General features: G+C 40.8%; 1 protein-coding gene across 2 annotated transcripts in view; it reads left to right on the forward strand.

The window, feature by feature from the left end:
• Positions 1 to 16,879, forward strand: part of STK39 (serine threonine kinase 39) — a 237,794-nt gene that overhangs the window by 100,167 nt on the left and 120,748 nt on the right. For both annotated transcript variants that reach the window (XM_011988161.1, XM_011988162.1), the window contains 2 exons: positions 8,017 to 8,139; positions 8,236 to 8,265. In XM_011988161.1, the coding sequence (XP_011843551.1) occupies positions 8,017 to 8,139; positions 8,236 to 8,265 (153 nt within the window). The remainder of the gene's footprint in view (positions 1 to 8,016; positions 8,140 to 8,235; positions 8,266 to 16,879) is intronic.

Here is a 16,879-nt window from a genome sequence, read left to right on the forward strand (position 1 = left end):
ATATGTTATCTGTCCAATGTAACATGAAAGTAGAATGACATAAAGGTATAGGCAAAATTTCAATTGAGAGGATTGACAAAAGCTTCTTAGCTTAAAAAAAAAAAAAAAGGAGAATGTGGAAGGGCAGATCAGGCCAAGGATGTAGCTAATATATACGGGAAATGGTAGAGTCACAAAAATATGTGACTTGTACATAACTGGATTGTAGGGTATCTAAAGGGATGTGGTAGAAAATATATAAACAAACAATTTTGGGCTGGATTATAAATAGATGAATAGATTTGGGTTGGGAGAAGCATTGAGGATATTCATGATAATAGCACCTGTCATGTCTTGAGTGTTCATTATGTGGCAGGCATCATATTAGGAGCTTTATATGACCATGCCCCTGGTGAACATGATGGCAATGGGGATTAGGCTGAGATTCAAAGGCATTAACTAAGACAACACTGGTGAATTGTCAGAATGAGGCTGGAGATGGAGGATTAACAAATGGTCAGGGGTGGCAAACTCAACTTTGAAAAGCTGATAAGGTGTTTATATCCAACAGAACACTTGGAAAACAAGACTAAGAAATGCAGTTTCCAAGGATATCAACTTAGATGAGGGCAGGGAGCCCATGGAGAAGGTGTGTTCACTAAGGGCAACAGCGTCTAGTGAGCTGAGAACGTGTACTGGGCTGGGAGCAGTCACATTTATCATGGAGACAGAACAAAGAACAGTTGGAGACACAGAAGGACAAGAGAGGTAGGAGGAGAAACATTATGAACACAGATTTGGAAAGAGCTTAAAGGAGAAGAATGGAGTTCAGCAATGTCTACAAGATAGTGTTATGGCCACAGGGAAGAGCATTGAATTACACTATTAGGAAGTCATTAAATCTCAAAGGGAGAGAGAGTAGTTTTGGTGGCCTAGTGGGGACAGATATCATTTTGCACACTATTAAAGTGTGAGGATAAGATAGGAAGTGAGGGCCATTATTGGAGACTATCTTTAGCAAAACGTTGACAGTGAAAGAGAAGAGTGATGGAGTAATTCTTAAGGAAGAATGAAAATCAGTGGGGTCCCTGGGGTTCTTTTAGTAGAAGTATAAGAGAGACTTAAGCATATTTACAGATGGATGTAGAGGAGCCAGGGCTTGGCTGTAAGTGTCTTGAAGGAAGGAATAAGTGAGTAGATACATGAGGAGTGCTCCCAGAGGCATTGGTCTTGTGAAGAGAAGGAATCCGCTGTCTTTGCACACCACAGGAAAAGAGGGTGAGAGTGTGAAGTTTATTAGGAAGATAGGGGCTGTCAGTATATATTAGTATGTTTTTGTGCTGCTGATAAAGACATACCCGAGACTAGGCAATTTACAAAAGAAAGAGAGGTTTAATGGGCTTATATAAGTTCCATGTGGCTAGGGAGGCCTCACAATCATGTCTGAAGGCAAGGAGGAGCAAGTCACATCTTACATGGATGTCAGCAGGCAAAGAGAGAGCTTGTGCAGGGGAACTCCTCTTTTTAAAACCATCAGATCTTGTGAGATCTATTCACTATTATGAGAACAGTGCAGGAAAGACTTGTCCCCATAATTCAGTTACCTCCCACCGGGTTCCTCCCGTGACATGTGGGAACTGTGGGAGTTACAATTCAAGATGAGATTTGGGTGCGGACACAGCCAAACCATATCATTCTGCCCCCGGCCCCTCCCAAATGTCATGTCCTCACATTTCAGAATCAACCATGCCTTCCCAAAAGTCAGAACTCATTTCAACATTAACTCAAAAGTCCACAGTCAAATGTCTCATCTGAGACAAGGCAAGTCCCTTCCATCTATGATCCTGTAAAATCAAAAGCAAGCTAGTTACTTCCTAGATACAGTGAGGGTACAGGAATTGGGTAAATACAGCTGTTCTAAATGGGAGAAATTGGCCAAAACCAAGGGGCCTACAGGCCCCATGCAAATCTGAAATCCAGTGAGGCAGTCAAATCTTAAAGCTCCAAAATGATCTCCTGTGACTCTATGTCTCACATCCAGGTCACACTGATGCAAGAGGTGGTTTCCCATGGTCTTGTGCACCTCTGTCCCTGTGACTTTGTAGAGTACAGCCTCCCTCCCAGATGCTTTCATGGGCTGGCGTTGAGTGTCTGTGGCTTTTTCAGGCCCACGGAGCAAGCTGTAGGTGGATCTACCATTCTGAGGTCTGGAGGACATCAGCCCTCTTATCATACCTCCACTAGGCAGTGCCCCAATAGGGACTCTGTGTGGGGCCTCTGACCCCACATTTCCCTTCTGCACTGGCCAAGCAGAGGTTCTTCATGAGAGCTCTACCCCTGCAGCAAATTGCTGCCTTGATATCCAGGTGTTTCCATATATCCTTCTAAATCTAGGCAGAGGTTCCCAGTTCTCGACTTCTGTGCACCTATAGGCTCAACATCATGTGGAAGCTGCCAAGGCTTGGGACTTGCACCCTCTGAAGCTATGGCCTGAGGTGTACCTTGGCTCCTTTTAGTCATGGCTAGAGCAGCTGGGATGCCAAGCACCAAGTCCCTAGACTGCATATAGCAGAGGGACCCTGGGCCCAGCCTACGAAACCATTTTTTTCCTCCTAAACTTCCAGCCCTGTGAGGGGAAGGGCTGCCACAAAGTTCTCTGTCATGCCCTGGAGATGTTTTCCCCATTGTCTTGGTGATTAATTTTTTTTCTGGGGACAGAATCTCATTCTGTCACCCAGGCCGGAGTGCAGTGGTGCCATCTTGGCTCACTGCAAGCTCCGCCTCCCAGGTTCACGCCATTCTCCTCCCTCAGCCTTCCGAGTAGCTGGGACTACAGGCCACCACCACACCTGGCTAAGGTTTTGTATTTTTAGTAGAGATGGAGTTTCACTTTGTTAGCCAGGATGGTCTCCATCTCCTGACCTTGTGATCTGCCCGCCTCAGCCTCCCAAAGTGCTGGGATTACAGGTGTGAGCCACTGTTCCCAGCCAGGATTTTCTTTTCTATCACATTGTCAGGCTGCAAATTTTCTGAACTTTTATGCTGTATTTCCCTTTTAAAACTGAATGCCTTTAACAGTACCCAGGTCACCTCTTGAATGCTTTGCTGCTTAGAAATTTCTTCCACCAAATACCCTAAATCATCTCTCTCAAGTTCAAAGTTCCACAAATCTCTAGGGCCAAAATGCCACCAGTCTCTTTACTGAAACATAATGAGTCACCTGTGCTCCAGTGGATGGACTTGATGCTCTCAGGGTAGCAGAGGAAGTTATTTTAAGTGATTGGAGGCCCTACTGTAAGCTACAGTAACAGAGAGAGGAAAGGAGAGTTGGGGGTCTGACTCCTGCTCTTGTATCTCCTACTATTGTCACCTCCCAGCTGTATGAGCTTGGGCCATGGTTTAACTTTCCTTGTATCACAGTTTTACCTCTGAAAAATGGGGCAGTACAATGATTCTGAGCTCACAAGCTACTATGAAGATTAAATTAGTTAATACATGTAAAATCTGTAGAACATAGTACCTAACATGGTATAAATACCAACTAGGAGCAAGAGGCTAGGCTGGCAATGAGGGAAAGCGCTTCTCAAACGTGAATGAGAATATGACCCCTGGGGGATCTTGCTAAAAAGGAAGATTCTGATTTTGTGGGTCTAGGTGGGGCCCAAGATTCTGCATTTCTAACAAGCTCCCTCCCCGGTGCTGCTGTTGCCCCATCTATGGGCTTCACTTGGAGGGGCAGGGTTGTAGCAGCACTGATGGCCCATCTGGGAGTGCCTGGTGGTCATCTGTAATGGCATCACGCACACTTGACTGGTGTTCTTCTTGGCTGTAGTTCAGGACTAGAGAGTACATGTTGGGGCTGACCCCAGGGTTTGCTTCTCAAGTGTGGATTGGATAGGAAGGTTCATCTGGCCAGGGGACATGGGGACATTGAGTACTAGCAGTTGCAGCATCTGGAGTCAGCTGTGGGTGCCAGGCTTTGCATGCTGAGGAGTAGAGCCAGGAGGGGGCTGGTGGAAGGGCAGGAGAAGACAGTGAGGCCAGGCAGTAGGTATAGGATGGAGGTGCCAAGAGAGGTGATGGTCAGAGAGGAGCAGTGTCAGTGTATAAACTATGGAGACAGTAAAATACTTACTGCTAAAGTCTTACTGAGTCACATTTTTTTAATGTTTCATGATTTAGAAGGCTTTTTGTTTTCTTGGCAGTGCCTCAAGTACATGATAAACAGCAATTAATTAGAAACATTTTTTATACTTTTCATCAGTAGTATGCCTGGTAAAATGTCACTATGTGTTGCTTTCTGCTGGTGCAGTACGTTCTTGATAGGTGGACCTGAGGCTGGTGGGCTCCCTGGATCACTTGAGTTTCAACTGTAGTCAGCGTGCCGTATGTTCAGCAGGTGGAGGAGAGGCTGTGAGTGCAGGATTCCCACTGAAGGGGTAAAAATCACTCCAAGGAGATTCCCAAGTCCCATTTCCAGGGAGAAGTTAATGTGGCAGTGGGAGAAGCCAGTGGGTGCTTTTTTTTTTTTTTTTTTTTTTTGATGAATGGACATGCCAGATTGAGACAAATTCTACTAAGTTTTGGTCATTATTTCTTTGGGTGACATTCCTCTTTTGTTCAGTAGAGTGTTAGAGTCACACACCTGCATTTCTGACGTATTTAGCATGCTCTTATAGAAACTTTACCTGCTGGTTCTTCATATCCTTCCTCCCAGTTCCTGTGTCAGGGGCCAGGTGCCTCCTTTGAGTTGCATGGGGATGGTACAACTGTATTTCCAGACAGCTCTCGTTTAGAGGTGCAGCACTGGAGTGACAGGTCAGACTGCTTTAGAGACTGTTGTCTACATTCCTGCCATCTCCTCTCTGTGGCTGCTCGTCCTAACCCTGCCCAGTGGCCACCTACATCTTGCCTGTTGGCCACCAGCAGTGGCCAGGAACCATGCTTCTGCTTTGTTCCTCTGGCTGAGCCTGCCTTCTTTTCTTGTGGGAATCAGAACTTGAGTGCATTTATTTAATGGGTTGTCATTAAAAATCACATTTAGATAAAGAGAAGAAAATATAAAACGTTTTCTAACCTCACTACTGCCAACTGTGACCTGAAGAATTTGTGAGATTATGAATTCCTGTAGGTATCACTTAAATTGAGCTTGTTTCTCTGAGAAGCAATGGATTTTTAAAAATCCCTGTCAGAGAAAATAGAGAATAAATTCATTCTACCACCTCTTGGCTTTACTAAATGAGCAAATCATTTAGTGGAACAAGAGCAGTATAATAACCAATGAAATTAGAATTCCAAGGGCAAATAATCTCCATTCTCGTCATTGTAGTGGGTGAGGGGAAGATGGAAGCTTTTCTACACTTTTCTTTTTTTTGAAGTTTTAACTTTGCAAGGTATTATTCAGTTCCCGAATAAGACCATTTGCTAAACTGTGTGAAACTTAGTTGGCTCTAAAAGATAAAACTTGTTTCTCATCATCCCTACAAATTCCCTACAAGGATGTAACTTTGTAAAATTGATTTCTGGTCTCTTTGGTAGACATCAATGTCACATAAATCCACCATGAAACCTGGGTTTCAAATTATGCTGCAAGTTTATTCCTAGGAGTAAGCTGAGGGGACATTCTCAAAGGCAAGTTAGTATTCTTATTCTAGTGACAATTTTACCAGTACTATTCCCTACATTGGTTTTTTAATGTTCTTTCTCTTAATTTGGTCAACATTTGTGTATTTATTTGTTTAACCAATGTTTATTGCTTAAAGGCACATCCCGCCATTTATTTCAATGTCTAGAGCTATCATCCTAGACATTTTGTTTTATCTTTCTCTCTTCCAGCAAATAAAACAAACAGAGGGACAGCCAGGGCTCTAAACTAAAATGAAAATGGAAGCGGATGGGCCATTTTATTGTTTATAGTTGGATTCTGCTTGTGGAAATGAAACTGACAGAGCTTATAAACATAGAGCCAGAGGGGGAAAGGACGTAAACTAAATTTTAGGATGTTAATCTGGACTCTGTCTGGAAAAGAGTATTTCCTTAGTGTACTCTCTTGGGTGAGTACTTAAAGAATACTAATTCACCAACTATCCTTGGGTTCTACAATTTTAGTAGAGATAGAGTTTAATTCTGTGTCTGATAGATAATTTTACTTGTCTTTTCACTTCTTAGTTGACAGTATGTTTTGTAATAGACGTGGCTTTAAATTCTTCCTTTTAAATGTAGTCATTAACATATGTTTCTCTATGTTGCTACCACCATGATCAGCGTTGCTAAGAAAATAATTCATTTTATTGTATATGTCAACAGAAAATTATTTTCCTTTAGTGATTTCTACAGGCATTAAAATGAGCAATCTGTTCTGCAAATCCTGAAGTGCATTTTGGCATTTTTTCTATAGTACTTTGCCAACATCTATAAGCACCATTAAAATCACCATCATTAGAAAAGACTTTTAGAACAACTCAAAATGCAAGTGGAAGAAATATCTGATGCCAAGCCCAGATGGGGTTTTACTAAGTACTATTTCAAAGATAAATTAGTTAAAAAAAATTTTGGGGGGTGGGAAAAAAAGCTTTTTTAAAAAAAATAAATAGCATAACTATTTGCAATTACGAAAAAGTACTTTGCACTGTCTTTCTGACTTTCTGTGTTGGAGCTCAAATCTTCTAGACCAACTGGTCGGGATTACTTTTACAGGTTCTAGATGGTAAGGCCCTCAAATCAAAGCCAACCCCAGCATGCGTTTTTTATGACTTCACGTTGGTCTGACATGTATACTAAACTTAAATATTTAAATGTAAGTTCTGTGCTGTTTCCCTTGGTTTCACTGAAGCTCCTGTGATACAACTAAATAGTGTCTATTATAAAAAGTAGGCTTTCTTCAAATCATAGTCTTTCAGTCTTCAAAGGACATTTTTCGATAACTTCTTGCTGGCGGTTATCATTCAGTGGCATAAGGAGAGTCACATTTGAGTGGGAGTCTGAGGCTTTGTTTCTCACCTTGCTTTGCCTTCATTACTGCGTGATCTGGGGTCACGTTCTGGGCCTTCATCTCCTCATCTGTAAAATGAAGAGGTTGCTCTCGATCGTCTGGAAGCTCCCTTTCCACTTGAAGTTTCTCTAAATCCTTGGACCACGGCTGTTAACGTTCACATCATGTTCATCTGCTACAGTGCTTTGTTTAATTACATCTCAGTACGTTTTTTAAGCAAATTACTTTGGTCTCACAGGCTCATTGTCAGTCATCCTGTCCTTTTAAAAGTTTTGCTTTTCCAACCACAAAGACATTTGGAAAGCTTGCCCTATGGATTACATCTCTACCCTAGCTCAAAACAATTTGAAATAATGGGGAAGACTGATTATAATCTAGACACTAGCATGGCTGCTGATTATCAAGCTGTGTTCCTAGCAATCTCACAAGTCTCATAAGTGCTACAAAGTGTGTTAAGAATGGTCTGGTGCTGTTTTGTTTTGTTCAAATAGGTTGAGCAGAATCCTGGGGAAATAAGCATAATGTCAGGTTCTGCAAGAGAGTGAGGTGGCAATAGAAGGGTGTGTGCTTTGTTGTCTTAGGTTTTTAGATCGCCGATACCCATAGTCTAGTACGCTTCATTAGGCTTCCTGATTTCTCTGCCTTTGCTCAGTCAGCAGGACGTTGCTTGCATGCACTTCCTTAGGCAATTTGAAGCCTACCACATGGCATTTTATATATGGCAACTAATACAGTGTTAACTGAAGTAAACGTGAAAAATGAGCTTGATCCTTAATTGCTTATGTGTGCAATGTTCTTCCAAAATACTTTGTTTTTCATGTATATAGTAATGCATTTCAAAAAACACAGCATTTTTGGAAAGAGGATGAGTTTGGGAGTCGGAGGCTGTGTAGTCTTTTTGGATCTTGACCTCTAGCTATCCCTGGATTCACAGCCACTCAGGTTATTTTCAGGTTGGTGTGTATGCTGTATAACCCAAGTTGCAGCACCAGTGAAATGGTTCACATTCGACTAATGAAGAATTGTGTGGGCTTGTTTTGGTTCAGGTAAGAAGAGTTCCTGGGTCAAGTGGTCACCTTCATAAAACCGAAGATGGGGACTGGGAGTGGAGTGACGATGAGATGGATGAGAAGAGCGAAGAAGGGAAAGCAGCTTTTTCTCAGGAAAAGGTAAATGACATTGTTGATGATGAGCTCATCTGTGTAAATTTTATTTTTGTGATCGTGTGTGTTATATATATTAATGGATACGTAATTGTTTTACAGTCACGAAGAGTAAAAGAAGAAAATCCAGAGGTGAGCTGCAGCTATTTATCTATTATTTTGCCATTTAATTTCTTTCTTGGTGTATCAGAGTCTGATCCATTTAGGGGAGATGCTTCAAAATCTCACAGAGTAGAAAGAAAGAGGAAAGGCACGTGGACTTTGCAGCTCTTGATTCTGTCCGACTGACTTTGGGCTGAATAAATCCGGGCAAATTGCTTTCTGAGCCTGTTTCCTCATCTGTCAGATGAGGATGATCCCAGTACTTATAATAAAGTTGCCATGAAGATTGGCAATCACGTACACAAAACCCTCCCTGGAATCCTTGACACAGACTAAGTAATCAATTAATTTTAACTCTTAGGATTACTGCCTTTAGAAAACATAGTAAGCATACAGGCAAAATGTTTTCCGCGGTTTTTGTTTGCAATGAAGTAGATATTAAAATGGTTAGAAACTCTTGGTTGAATCTGTTGGTCTTGGTTTTTAAATCTTCTGAATGATACCTTAGTAGGTTAAGGAGCACTCAAAAAATTTCAACAGCTTCCCTTTGAGGCCTGGTCATCTTTTGATTAAGAGATCATATTTGATTTACTTCCTCCATCTGGTTAATTATCCTAATGCCTAATGACTAATGATAACTGTAGTTCACAAAACTTGCTAATTCTCCTAGAGGAAATTTGAGCATATTTAAATAGCTCCAAATATTTTACAGACCTAGTAATTAATGCATACCTTAATAAATTCTCATTAAGAAAACAAAAAAACTTTGGGCTATAAATGATATCCATCCCAATTTTTTTTAATTAGCAGACATTTCCTTTTGATTAAATGTAGTACCTCTCATCATTGAGTTTGAAGTGGCAGTAGCCAGCTGGATCTTGTAAGGAAGAGGGCAGCAGAGCCACAGGCCACCCTTTCTTCTCCTTTTCTTTCCTCTCACCCTTCTGTCTCCATCTTTCATGCCATATGGATAGGCCTTTCCTAGGCATTTTCCAGCTTGCCTGCCTCCCCATGGTGGCTCTCCTTCAGATTTTGTTTTCTCTTCTGTTTATCATTTAATTCACCTCTCCATTTCATACATAAAATATAAACTTTGGCCAGGTGCGGTGGCTCACTCCTGTAATCCCAGCACTTTGGGAGGCTGAGTCGGGCGGATCACGTGAGGTCAGGAATTGGAGACCAGCCTGGCTAACATGGTGAAACCCTGTCTCTACTAAAAATACAAAAATTAGCTGGGCGTGGTGGCAGGCGCCTGTAATCCCAGCTATTTGAGATTATGAGAATCGCTCGAACCTGGGAGGTGGAGATTGCAGTGAGCTGAAATTGTGCCACTGCACTCCAACCTGGGTGACAGAGCCAGACTCCGTTTCAGAAAAAGTGTGTGTGTGTGTGTGTGTGTGTATATATGTATATGTGTGTGTGTGTGTGTGTGTGTATGTATATATATATAAAAGCTTTGATCAGAGACCTCATCGCCCTTTGTTAGGAGCAGTGGTGATGAGCCCCACATGGAACACATTGGCTACACCGATGTTGTGCTGTTTTCAGAATGATCTTAACCACGTATCATGAACTGTGCTTCTCCTTCCTTTCTCGCATTTTATCTAAGGTACAGAGTCTAGGCTTTTCTGCTGTTTCTAAGAGTGTCTCTTACTAAAAGTGTCAGTTCTGCTGAGAAATAGAACAAAATAACATGGTTAAAGTAGCATCATCGACTCACAAAGCATTTGTTATTCACTGCAAGAAATCTTCATTGGATGATATCCATTGGATCCTGCCTTGCTAGTAAGGCTGGTGGGTACAGGTCATAAGGATTTAAGATAATCTCTCACTGTGTGCTTGTTGAAATTGCTCTGAAAGCTGATTTGTTATTTGGAGAATAGCAGTATCTTTTTGGCAAGAATATTTTCTGCACAGACAGGAAGGGAAAGACTGTAGCATGCTGTGAGTTGATCTTCAGGCATCAGTTCTGACCTTCTTAAGTGGGATATGAAAGTCATAGGTGGTTTACTGCATCTAGACTCGTTTGATTTCTCAGCGCCGTATGTCTGTTAATGTATTGATTTATAATTAAAGAAGCATATGAATAGACCTCTTATTTCATTGAAAGGATACATGTGTTTGCATGTAAACACTTCCACCAAATTTTAGGAATAACAAGCCCCACCTGTTACTGTACAGCTTCTCAGGCTAGATTTTTGATACCTGTTCCTTTGACAGCCTTGACATTTGATTATCTTGAGCTGTATTAAGAGATACTACAGTGATGCTTCCTGTGTCCTTTCAGCTTTTAATTAAAGTATCCCTTTGCCAACTACCCCAAACTGCTTTCTGTAAGCAAAGCATGAAGTATTTATCTATTATAAAGGAAATTAAAAAGTGTTAAATATGTAAATACTCAGCAAATATGTATTATGTTCCTACTATGTGCCCTGTCTTAGTAGGTTTAAGGGATACATCAGTGAGAAATACAGAGCAAAATCCCTGTCCTTGTGGAGCTCACATTCTTATGGGAGTAGGTAAACTATATAATAGCCTTAATAAGGAAGTAAATTATGTGGTTTATTACAATGGAATAGGAGTGATAGAAAGAAACAATGGGATGGGGGCTTCAGGGAGTGTGGTGGGAGGTTATAATTTTAGATGACTTGGCCAGGATAGGCCTTACTGAGAAGAGACAAAGAATAATTATTTGAAAATCATAGGAGAATGACATAGAATAAAAGCTGAAAGACTACTTTTATACTGCTCCCCTTTTCACTCCTGTGACTGTCACTTCGTTCCACAGAAGTCATCCGTTTGAGCAGTTTTCTTCCAGACCTTTTCTGTTTCTTTCCGTACTAATATGTTCGTTAAAAAAATCTAGCATGTCATTTTAAAAACACGAATGGAATTATAAAAACTAGAAAATATTTTTGCAACTTGCTTGATTGTTTTGGCAATCTTTCCACCTTAGGAACTATCGATCTGCCTCTTTTTTATTTACTGGCACATAGTATTGTATTAGATGAATGAAAATTGTTTATTTAACCATTTCCTTCTTGGTGAGCACTTAGGCTGCTATTACAAACATCATTCCCTTAACTTTTTTGTGTATGTATTTCAGGGGGCACATAGATAAGTAAATCATAGGTACTTAGATTGTGATTGCTTTGTTTCTGTGTCTGCTGATTTTGAATTTGTGTAGTTGTTATCAATAGCTGTACCAATCGATATATTCGGCTTCTGACAGAGCCCCTTATACCTGTCAACATATTTGAGAGTGAAAATGCTTTTCTGTGCCAAATAACACATTTAAATGCCAGAGTATTTACATTTTAATAAGCTTTTTCGTGTTTGTCATTACATTGCAATTCAGTTGTTTTTCGACTATACGCCACCAGAAGATTGAGATAGTATTTTATGAAAAAAATGAAAAACATGAAAGTTTGTGTTTCTTTTGCATCTAGTAGACACTGTACATGTTCACTGATGACATGAATTGGGTATGCACTGCAAGTCAAATATTAAACAGGTGCATGAGTAGGCATATATTATTTATGAGTAGGTCAGAAGTGACCCGAGGGATCAGAAGACATATGATTGAGGTGAAGTTCAGAAAAGTAACTTTGTTAGTACCATGTTTAGACAGAGTAAGGTGCTACAATGAACTAGGGATATTTTAGGAATGCTTAATGAGTGAGGGGCTGTTTGTCCTCCCAGTAAGTGTGAGGTAGAATGTCCAAGTATTACAGTATTAATTGGAGAAGACTCAGAAGGCCAGAGTGGGATGTTTGTCAGTCAGAGGGACATTGAGAAGATCCACCTTATCCTGGGCCATATTTGGAGATCCTCCTAAGTCCAAGAGAATTTCCAGTATAATCTGTAAGATTTTAGAGTTGCAGTACTTATCTTGGGATTCAGATCTGGCTTGAGATTCGTAGCCATCCACATTGAAAAATTGGCCCTGTGTTCCTAACACTTTATACTGATACTTTAGAACTATCAGAGTATTTAAAAAGGATGAGTTCGTGTCCTTTGTAGGGACATGGATGAGGCTGGAAACCATCGTTCTGAGCAAACTATCGCAAGGACAGAAAACCAGACACCACATGTTCTCACTCATAGGTGGGAATTAACAATGAGATCACTTGGACACAGGGCGGGGAACGTCACACACCCGGGCCTGTCGTGGGGTGGGGGGCAGGGGGAGGGATAGCGTTAGGAGATATACCTAATGTAAATGACGAGTTAATGGGTGCAGCAAACCAACATAGCACATATATACCTATGTAACAAACCTGCATGTTATGCACATGTACCCTAGAACTTAAAGTATAATAATAATAAAAAAAGAAATATCAAAGTATTAGTCACCCACTAGTACTTAATAATTTATAGTAAGTGGATAGCTCATCCTCATTTCATTTATTTATCATCATACTCTACTTGGTCGATGGAAGCCAGTGAAGACTAAAGGTTAATAATAATGCTAATATTAATAACAATTAATTAAACAGATGTTTAGTCTGTGCCTGATTTCCACGTGGAACTGTGTTAGGCAATGTGGGAATTTCATAAAAGCAAAGGGAGCCCCCTAGCTGGACACTTTTCATCTCTTTGGGGGTCAGGGGAAGGGGTGGTATTTGCAAGGACAGTTTCCTTAGGTAGTGTTTCTTAGTTACATAAAACTTTTCAACTGTTATCCCATTATGTTTTTGTCAAAAATAATAAGTACATGTTTTATGACTTTTTCTCAATTTTGCATTATATCCTTATTTTCCACATAACAAGTGAAATTGACTTTATTTTTAAATTTGTAGTTTCATTTGGGTTCATTTAACTGAGGAGGGCATTTGCTAAGGCTTCCATTAAAGTTGCATTCTTTTTTATAGTAGCATCTCAGTTAGGTGACATGAAAATAAACAATTCACAACCCTGACTGGAAACCTTTAAAAATGCAGTGTCTAGACTCAACCCACAGATTCTGATTTGGTAATTTGGGGTGATGTCCAGGCAACTCTTGATTTTTAAAAAGCTGCTCACAGGATTCTGATTCACAGCTAGGATCAAGGACTGGCTAGGAAAACTGCACAAATCCCTCGGAATCCGGAAGTCCAGACTGGAATCCAGGAAACTGGTGTGCTCAAAATTCCTGAAGATTTGTTTTAAATGTCTGTCAGAAATTTCCAAAATAAAAATAAGAAAAAAGAAAATGTTTCAGAAATCCCTTGGAAAAGTTGTCTTTATTTAATCAAGGGTAATGAAGCAGGTGGGAAAGGTTTCTGGCTGAAGCCCAGTAGGGTTCACAAAAGGTACATTGAAAAGTTTTGTTATCAAGACTCTAGACTTGGCTAATTATGGAAATGTTTCTGTTTCCTAACTCTGGGAGTTTGCTCTGAGGAGAAAATACATTTGGTATTTAAATAGAGTTAATTTTATTAGAAATTAATTGCAATGTGAAAACTAATTTTTCCCTTATATTACTTATTGCTATTGTCACATTTTATTTAAGACTGCTGTTAGCTTTTAAAAATTATTTTTATGGGCCAGGCGTGGCGGCTCATGCCTGTAATCCCAGCACTTGGAGTCTGACGCGGGTGGATTACCCGAGGCCAGGAGTTCGAGACCAGTCTGGCCAACATGGTGAAACGCTGTCTCTACTAAAAATACAAAAAATTAGCTGGGCGCGGTGGCATGTACCTGTAATCCTAGCTACTCAGTAGGCTGAGGCAGGGGAATCCCTTGAACCCAGGAGGCGGAGGTTGCAGTGAGCTGATACACGCCACTGCATTCTAGCCTAGGCGACTGAATGAAACTCTGTCTCAGGGAAAAAAATATATATATATGTGTGTGTGTGTGTGTGTGTGTGTGTGTGTGTGTGTATTATTTCTATGAAAACATGTTTTCCAAATGCCCGTACGCTGTCAAACATGTTTGTTCTATACCCATATGGAGATGGAGAGAGAGATTTGATTTCTCCCTCCACTTTTATTATGGTTATCCTTAGTCATCACAGACTGCTTTAACCTGATATTTTCATGATACCACTTTCTAAAAGATGTGGTTATTGCAGGTGACTGCCCTTCTGAGTAGTTGTGAGGAAAGGTAGATATGTTACCAGAAATCTGCAGTATATCTGAAAGTGAACTTCCGATTTTGGAATAATTTTCGGTTTATAGAAACGTTGCCGAGACAGTGCAGAGTTCCCATATACTCTTAACACAGTCTCCCCCACTGTTGATTTCTTATGTAATCCTGACAAATTTGTTACAACTCAGAAACCAGCGCTGCTGTGTGACTGTTAACTAAGCCCCAGAATTTATTCCAATGTCACTAGTTTGCCTACTAATGCCCCTCGTTTTTGCCAGGATCCTATCCAGGATAGCACATTGCATTTAGCTATAATATTTGCAAAAGCAGAAAAGGAGTTCGTTAGGCAGAGCTCTATGAAAAATTGGAAAGCAGATGTTGTCTCTTTCTTGTCTCCATCGTGAGATCTTTTCCTCTCTTATCCTGTTCTAAATCCCCATCAAAGTCTATTGCCATGGTGGTGGTCAACATTAATTCATTGTTTTTGCCTCCTCCTCTGATATGGTTTGACTGTGTCCCCACCCAAATCTCATCTTGAATTGTAACTTTCATAATCCCTACATGTCATGGGAGGGACCTGGTGAGAGGTAATTGAATCATGGCGGCGGGTTTTCCCATGCTGTTCTCATGATGGTGTATAAGTCTCATGAGATCTGAGGGTTTTATAAAGGGTAGTTCTACTGCACACACTCTCTTGCCTACTACCATGTAAGATGTGCCTTTGCTCCTCCTGTGCCTTCTGCCGTGATTGTGAGGCCTTCCCAGCCATGTGGACCTGCGAGTCCATTAACCTCCTTTTTCTTTATAAATTACCCAGTCTTGGGTATTTATTCATAGCAGTATGAAAGCGGACTAATACACCTTCCCATCAAAACACTCATTCTCTCAAATGTCCATCCTATAGCAAATTGTTTAAAAGGAAAAGAAAAACCCTGATAAATTGACAGCTGCGTAATGTGTTAGATTTCTTACAAGTTTTTACGCTTAGAAGAGTATACCCAAAAGACCATGCCCTAATCCCATAGAATGGATCTGTAGTAGTGACATTTGGAGGAATACAGTTTGTTGTCAAGGAAGATGTTTTGTACAGAGGCTTCCTGTATTAGGCCATCTTTGCATTGCTACCTGAGAGTGGATTATTTAGAAAGAAAAGATTTAATTGACTCACGGTTCTGCAGGCTGTATAAGCATTGATGCTGGCATCTGCTCAGCTTCTGGGAAAGCCTCAGGGAGCTTTTGCTCATGGCGGAAGGCGAAGTGAGAACAGGCACATAATTTGGTGAAAGCAGGAGGAACATAGAGAGTGGGGAGGAGGTGCCACACACTTTTAAATGGCCAAATCTCATGTGAACTCAGAGTGAGAACTCACTTATCACCAAGGGAATGGCCCAAGCTATTCATGAGGGGTCCACCCCCATGATCCAAACACCTGCCATCAGGCCCCACCTCCAACATTGGAGATGACATTTTTTTTTCTTTGTTTTTGAGACAGAGTCTCACTTTGTCACTCAGGCTAGAGTGCAGTGGCACGATCACAGCTCACTGCAATCTCCGCCTCCTGGGTTCCAGTGATTCTCGTGCCTCAGCCTCTCAAGTAGCTGGGACTACAGGCGCAAAGCACCACACCTGGCTAATTTTTGTATATTTAGTAGAGAAGGGGTTTCGCCATGTTGCCCAGGCTGGCCTCGAACTCTTGGCCTCAAGTGATCCACCCATCTCAGCCTCTCAAAGTGCTGAGATTAGAAGCATGAGCCACCACGAACATGAGATTTGGGTGGGAACAAATATCCAAACTATATTACCTCCCTGTCCAGCTTTCCTGTGCATCTCTGCACATTTTCTGAGGAATTACCATATTGCTTGTACATCAGAGTGGAGGCTGGTCCCCTCATTGTATTCAGGGTTACACCTACACAGTGAGGTTGCAGGGTGTGTGTGGGGTTCCAGCCCCCCACTTAGTTGATTAGCCCTCCATCCTGATGGTTGTGCAGGGCAGAAGATGGGTCTCCCCAGGGGAAGCAGAAGTTTTTACCTCTTAGTAAATGCCACTAAGGTTTTTCAGGTTACAGTAGTTCTTTGACTAAAGGAAGTCACAGTGCTGTTTATAAGTACTGATGTGGCCTTTGGTTGTACCACAAATTTAAGTTAAGATTGTGGAATCACGCTGAAAGATTCTTTACAAGAAACCATTTGAAGTAGGCCCAGATCCTCTGGCTAGTTAATGAATACAGGTAGTTTGTTCTTCTAACATAGTCATTTTCCCCTAACATCTTATTGTAAAAATAAATATAGCAACATTAAAACATTGTATAGTGAACCCCATATACCTATAATCTAGGTATCATCATTACTGTATTTGCTCTGTCACATATATATCCATCTATTCATCCTTCAGTCCATCTTAACTTTTTGATATGTTTCAAAGTAAATTGCAGACATCAATATACTTCTCCCTATTACTTAACTACCACCATAGTTATTTTGGAAGAAGCATGGAGAGTAAGAATTTTATGCTCTTAAACTTTAGAAGGCTCTTCCCACAAATAATTTTTGATGATTTCTGATTTAGAAT

Source organism: Mandrillus leucophaeus, unplaced genomic scaffold (genome assembly GCF_000951045.1).
Source record: "Mandrillus leucophaeus isolate KB7577 unplaced genomic scaffold, Mleu.le_1.0 Scaffold324, whole genome shotgun sequence".
Lineage (NCBI taxonomy): Eukaryota > Metazoa > Chordata > Mammalia > Primates > Cercopithecidae > Mandrillus > Mandrillus leucophaeus.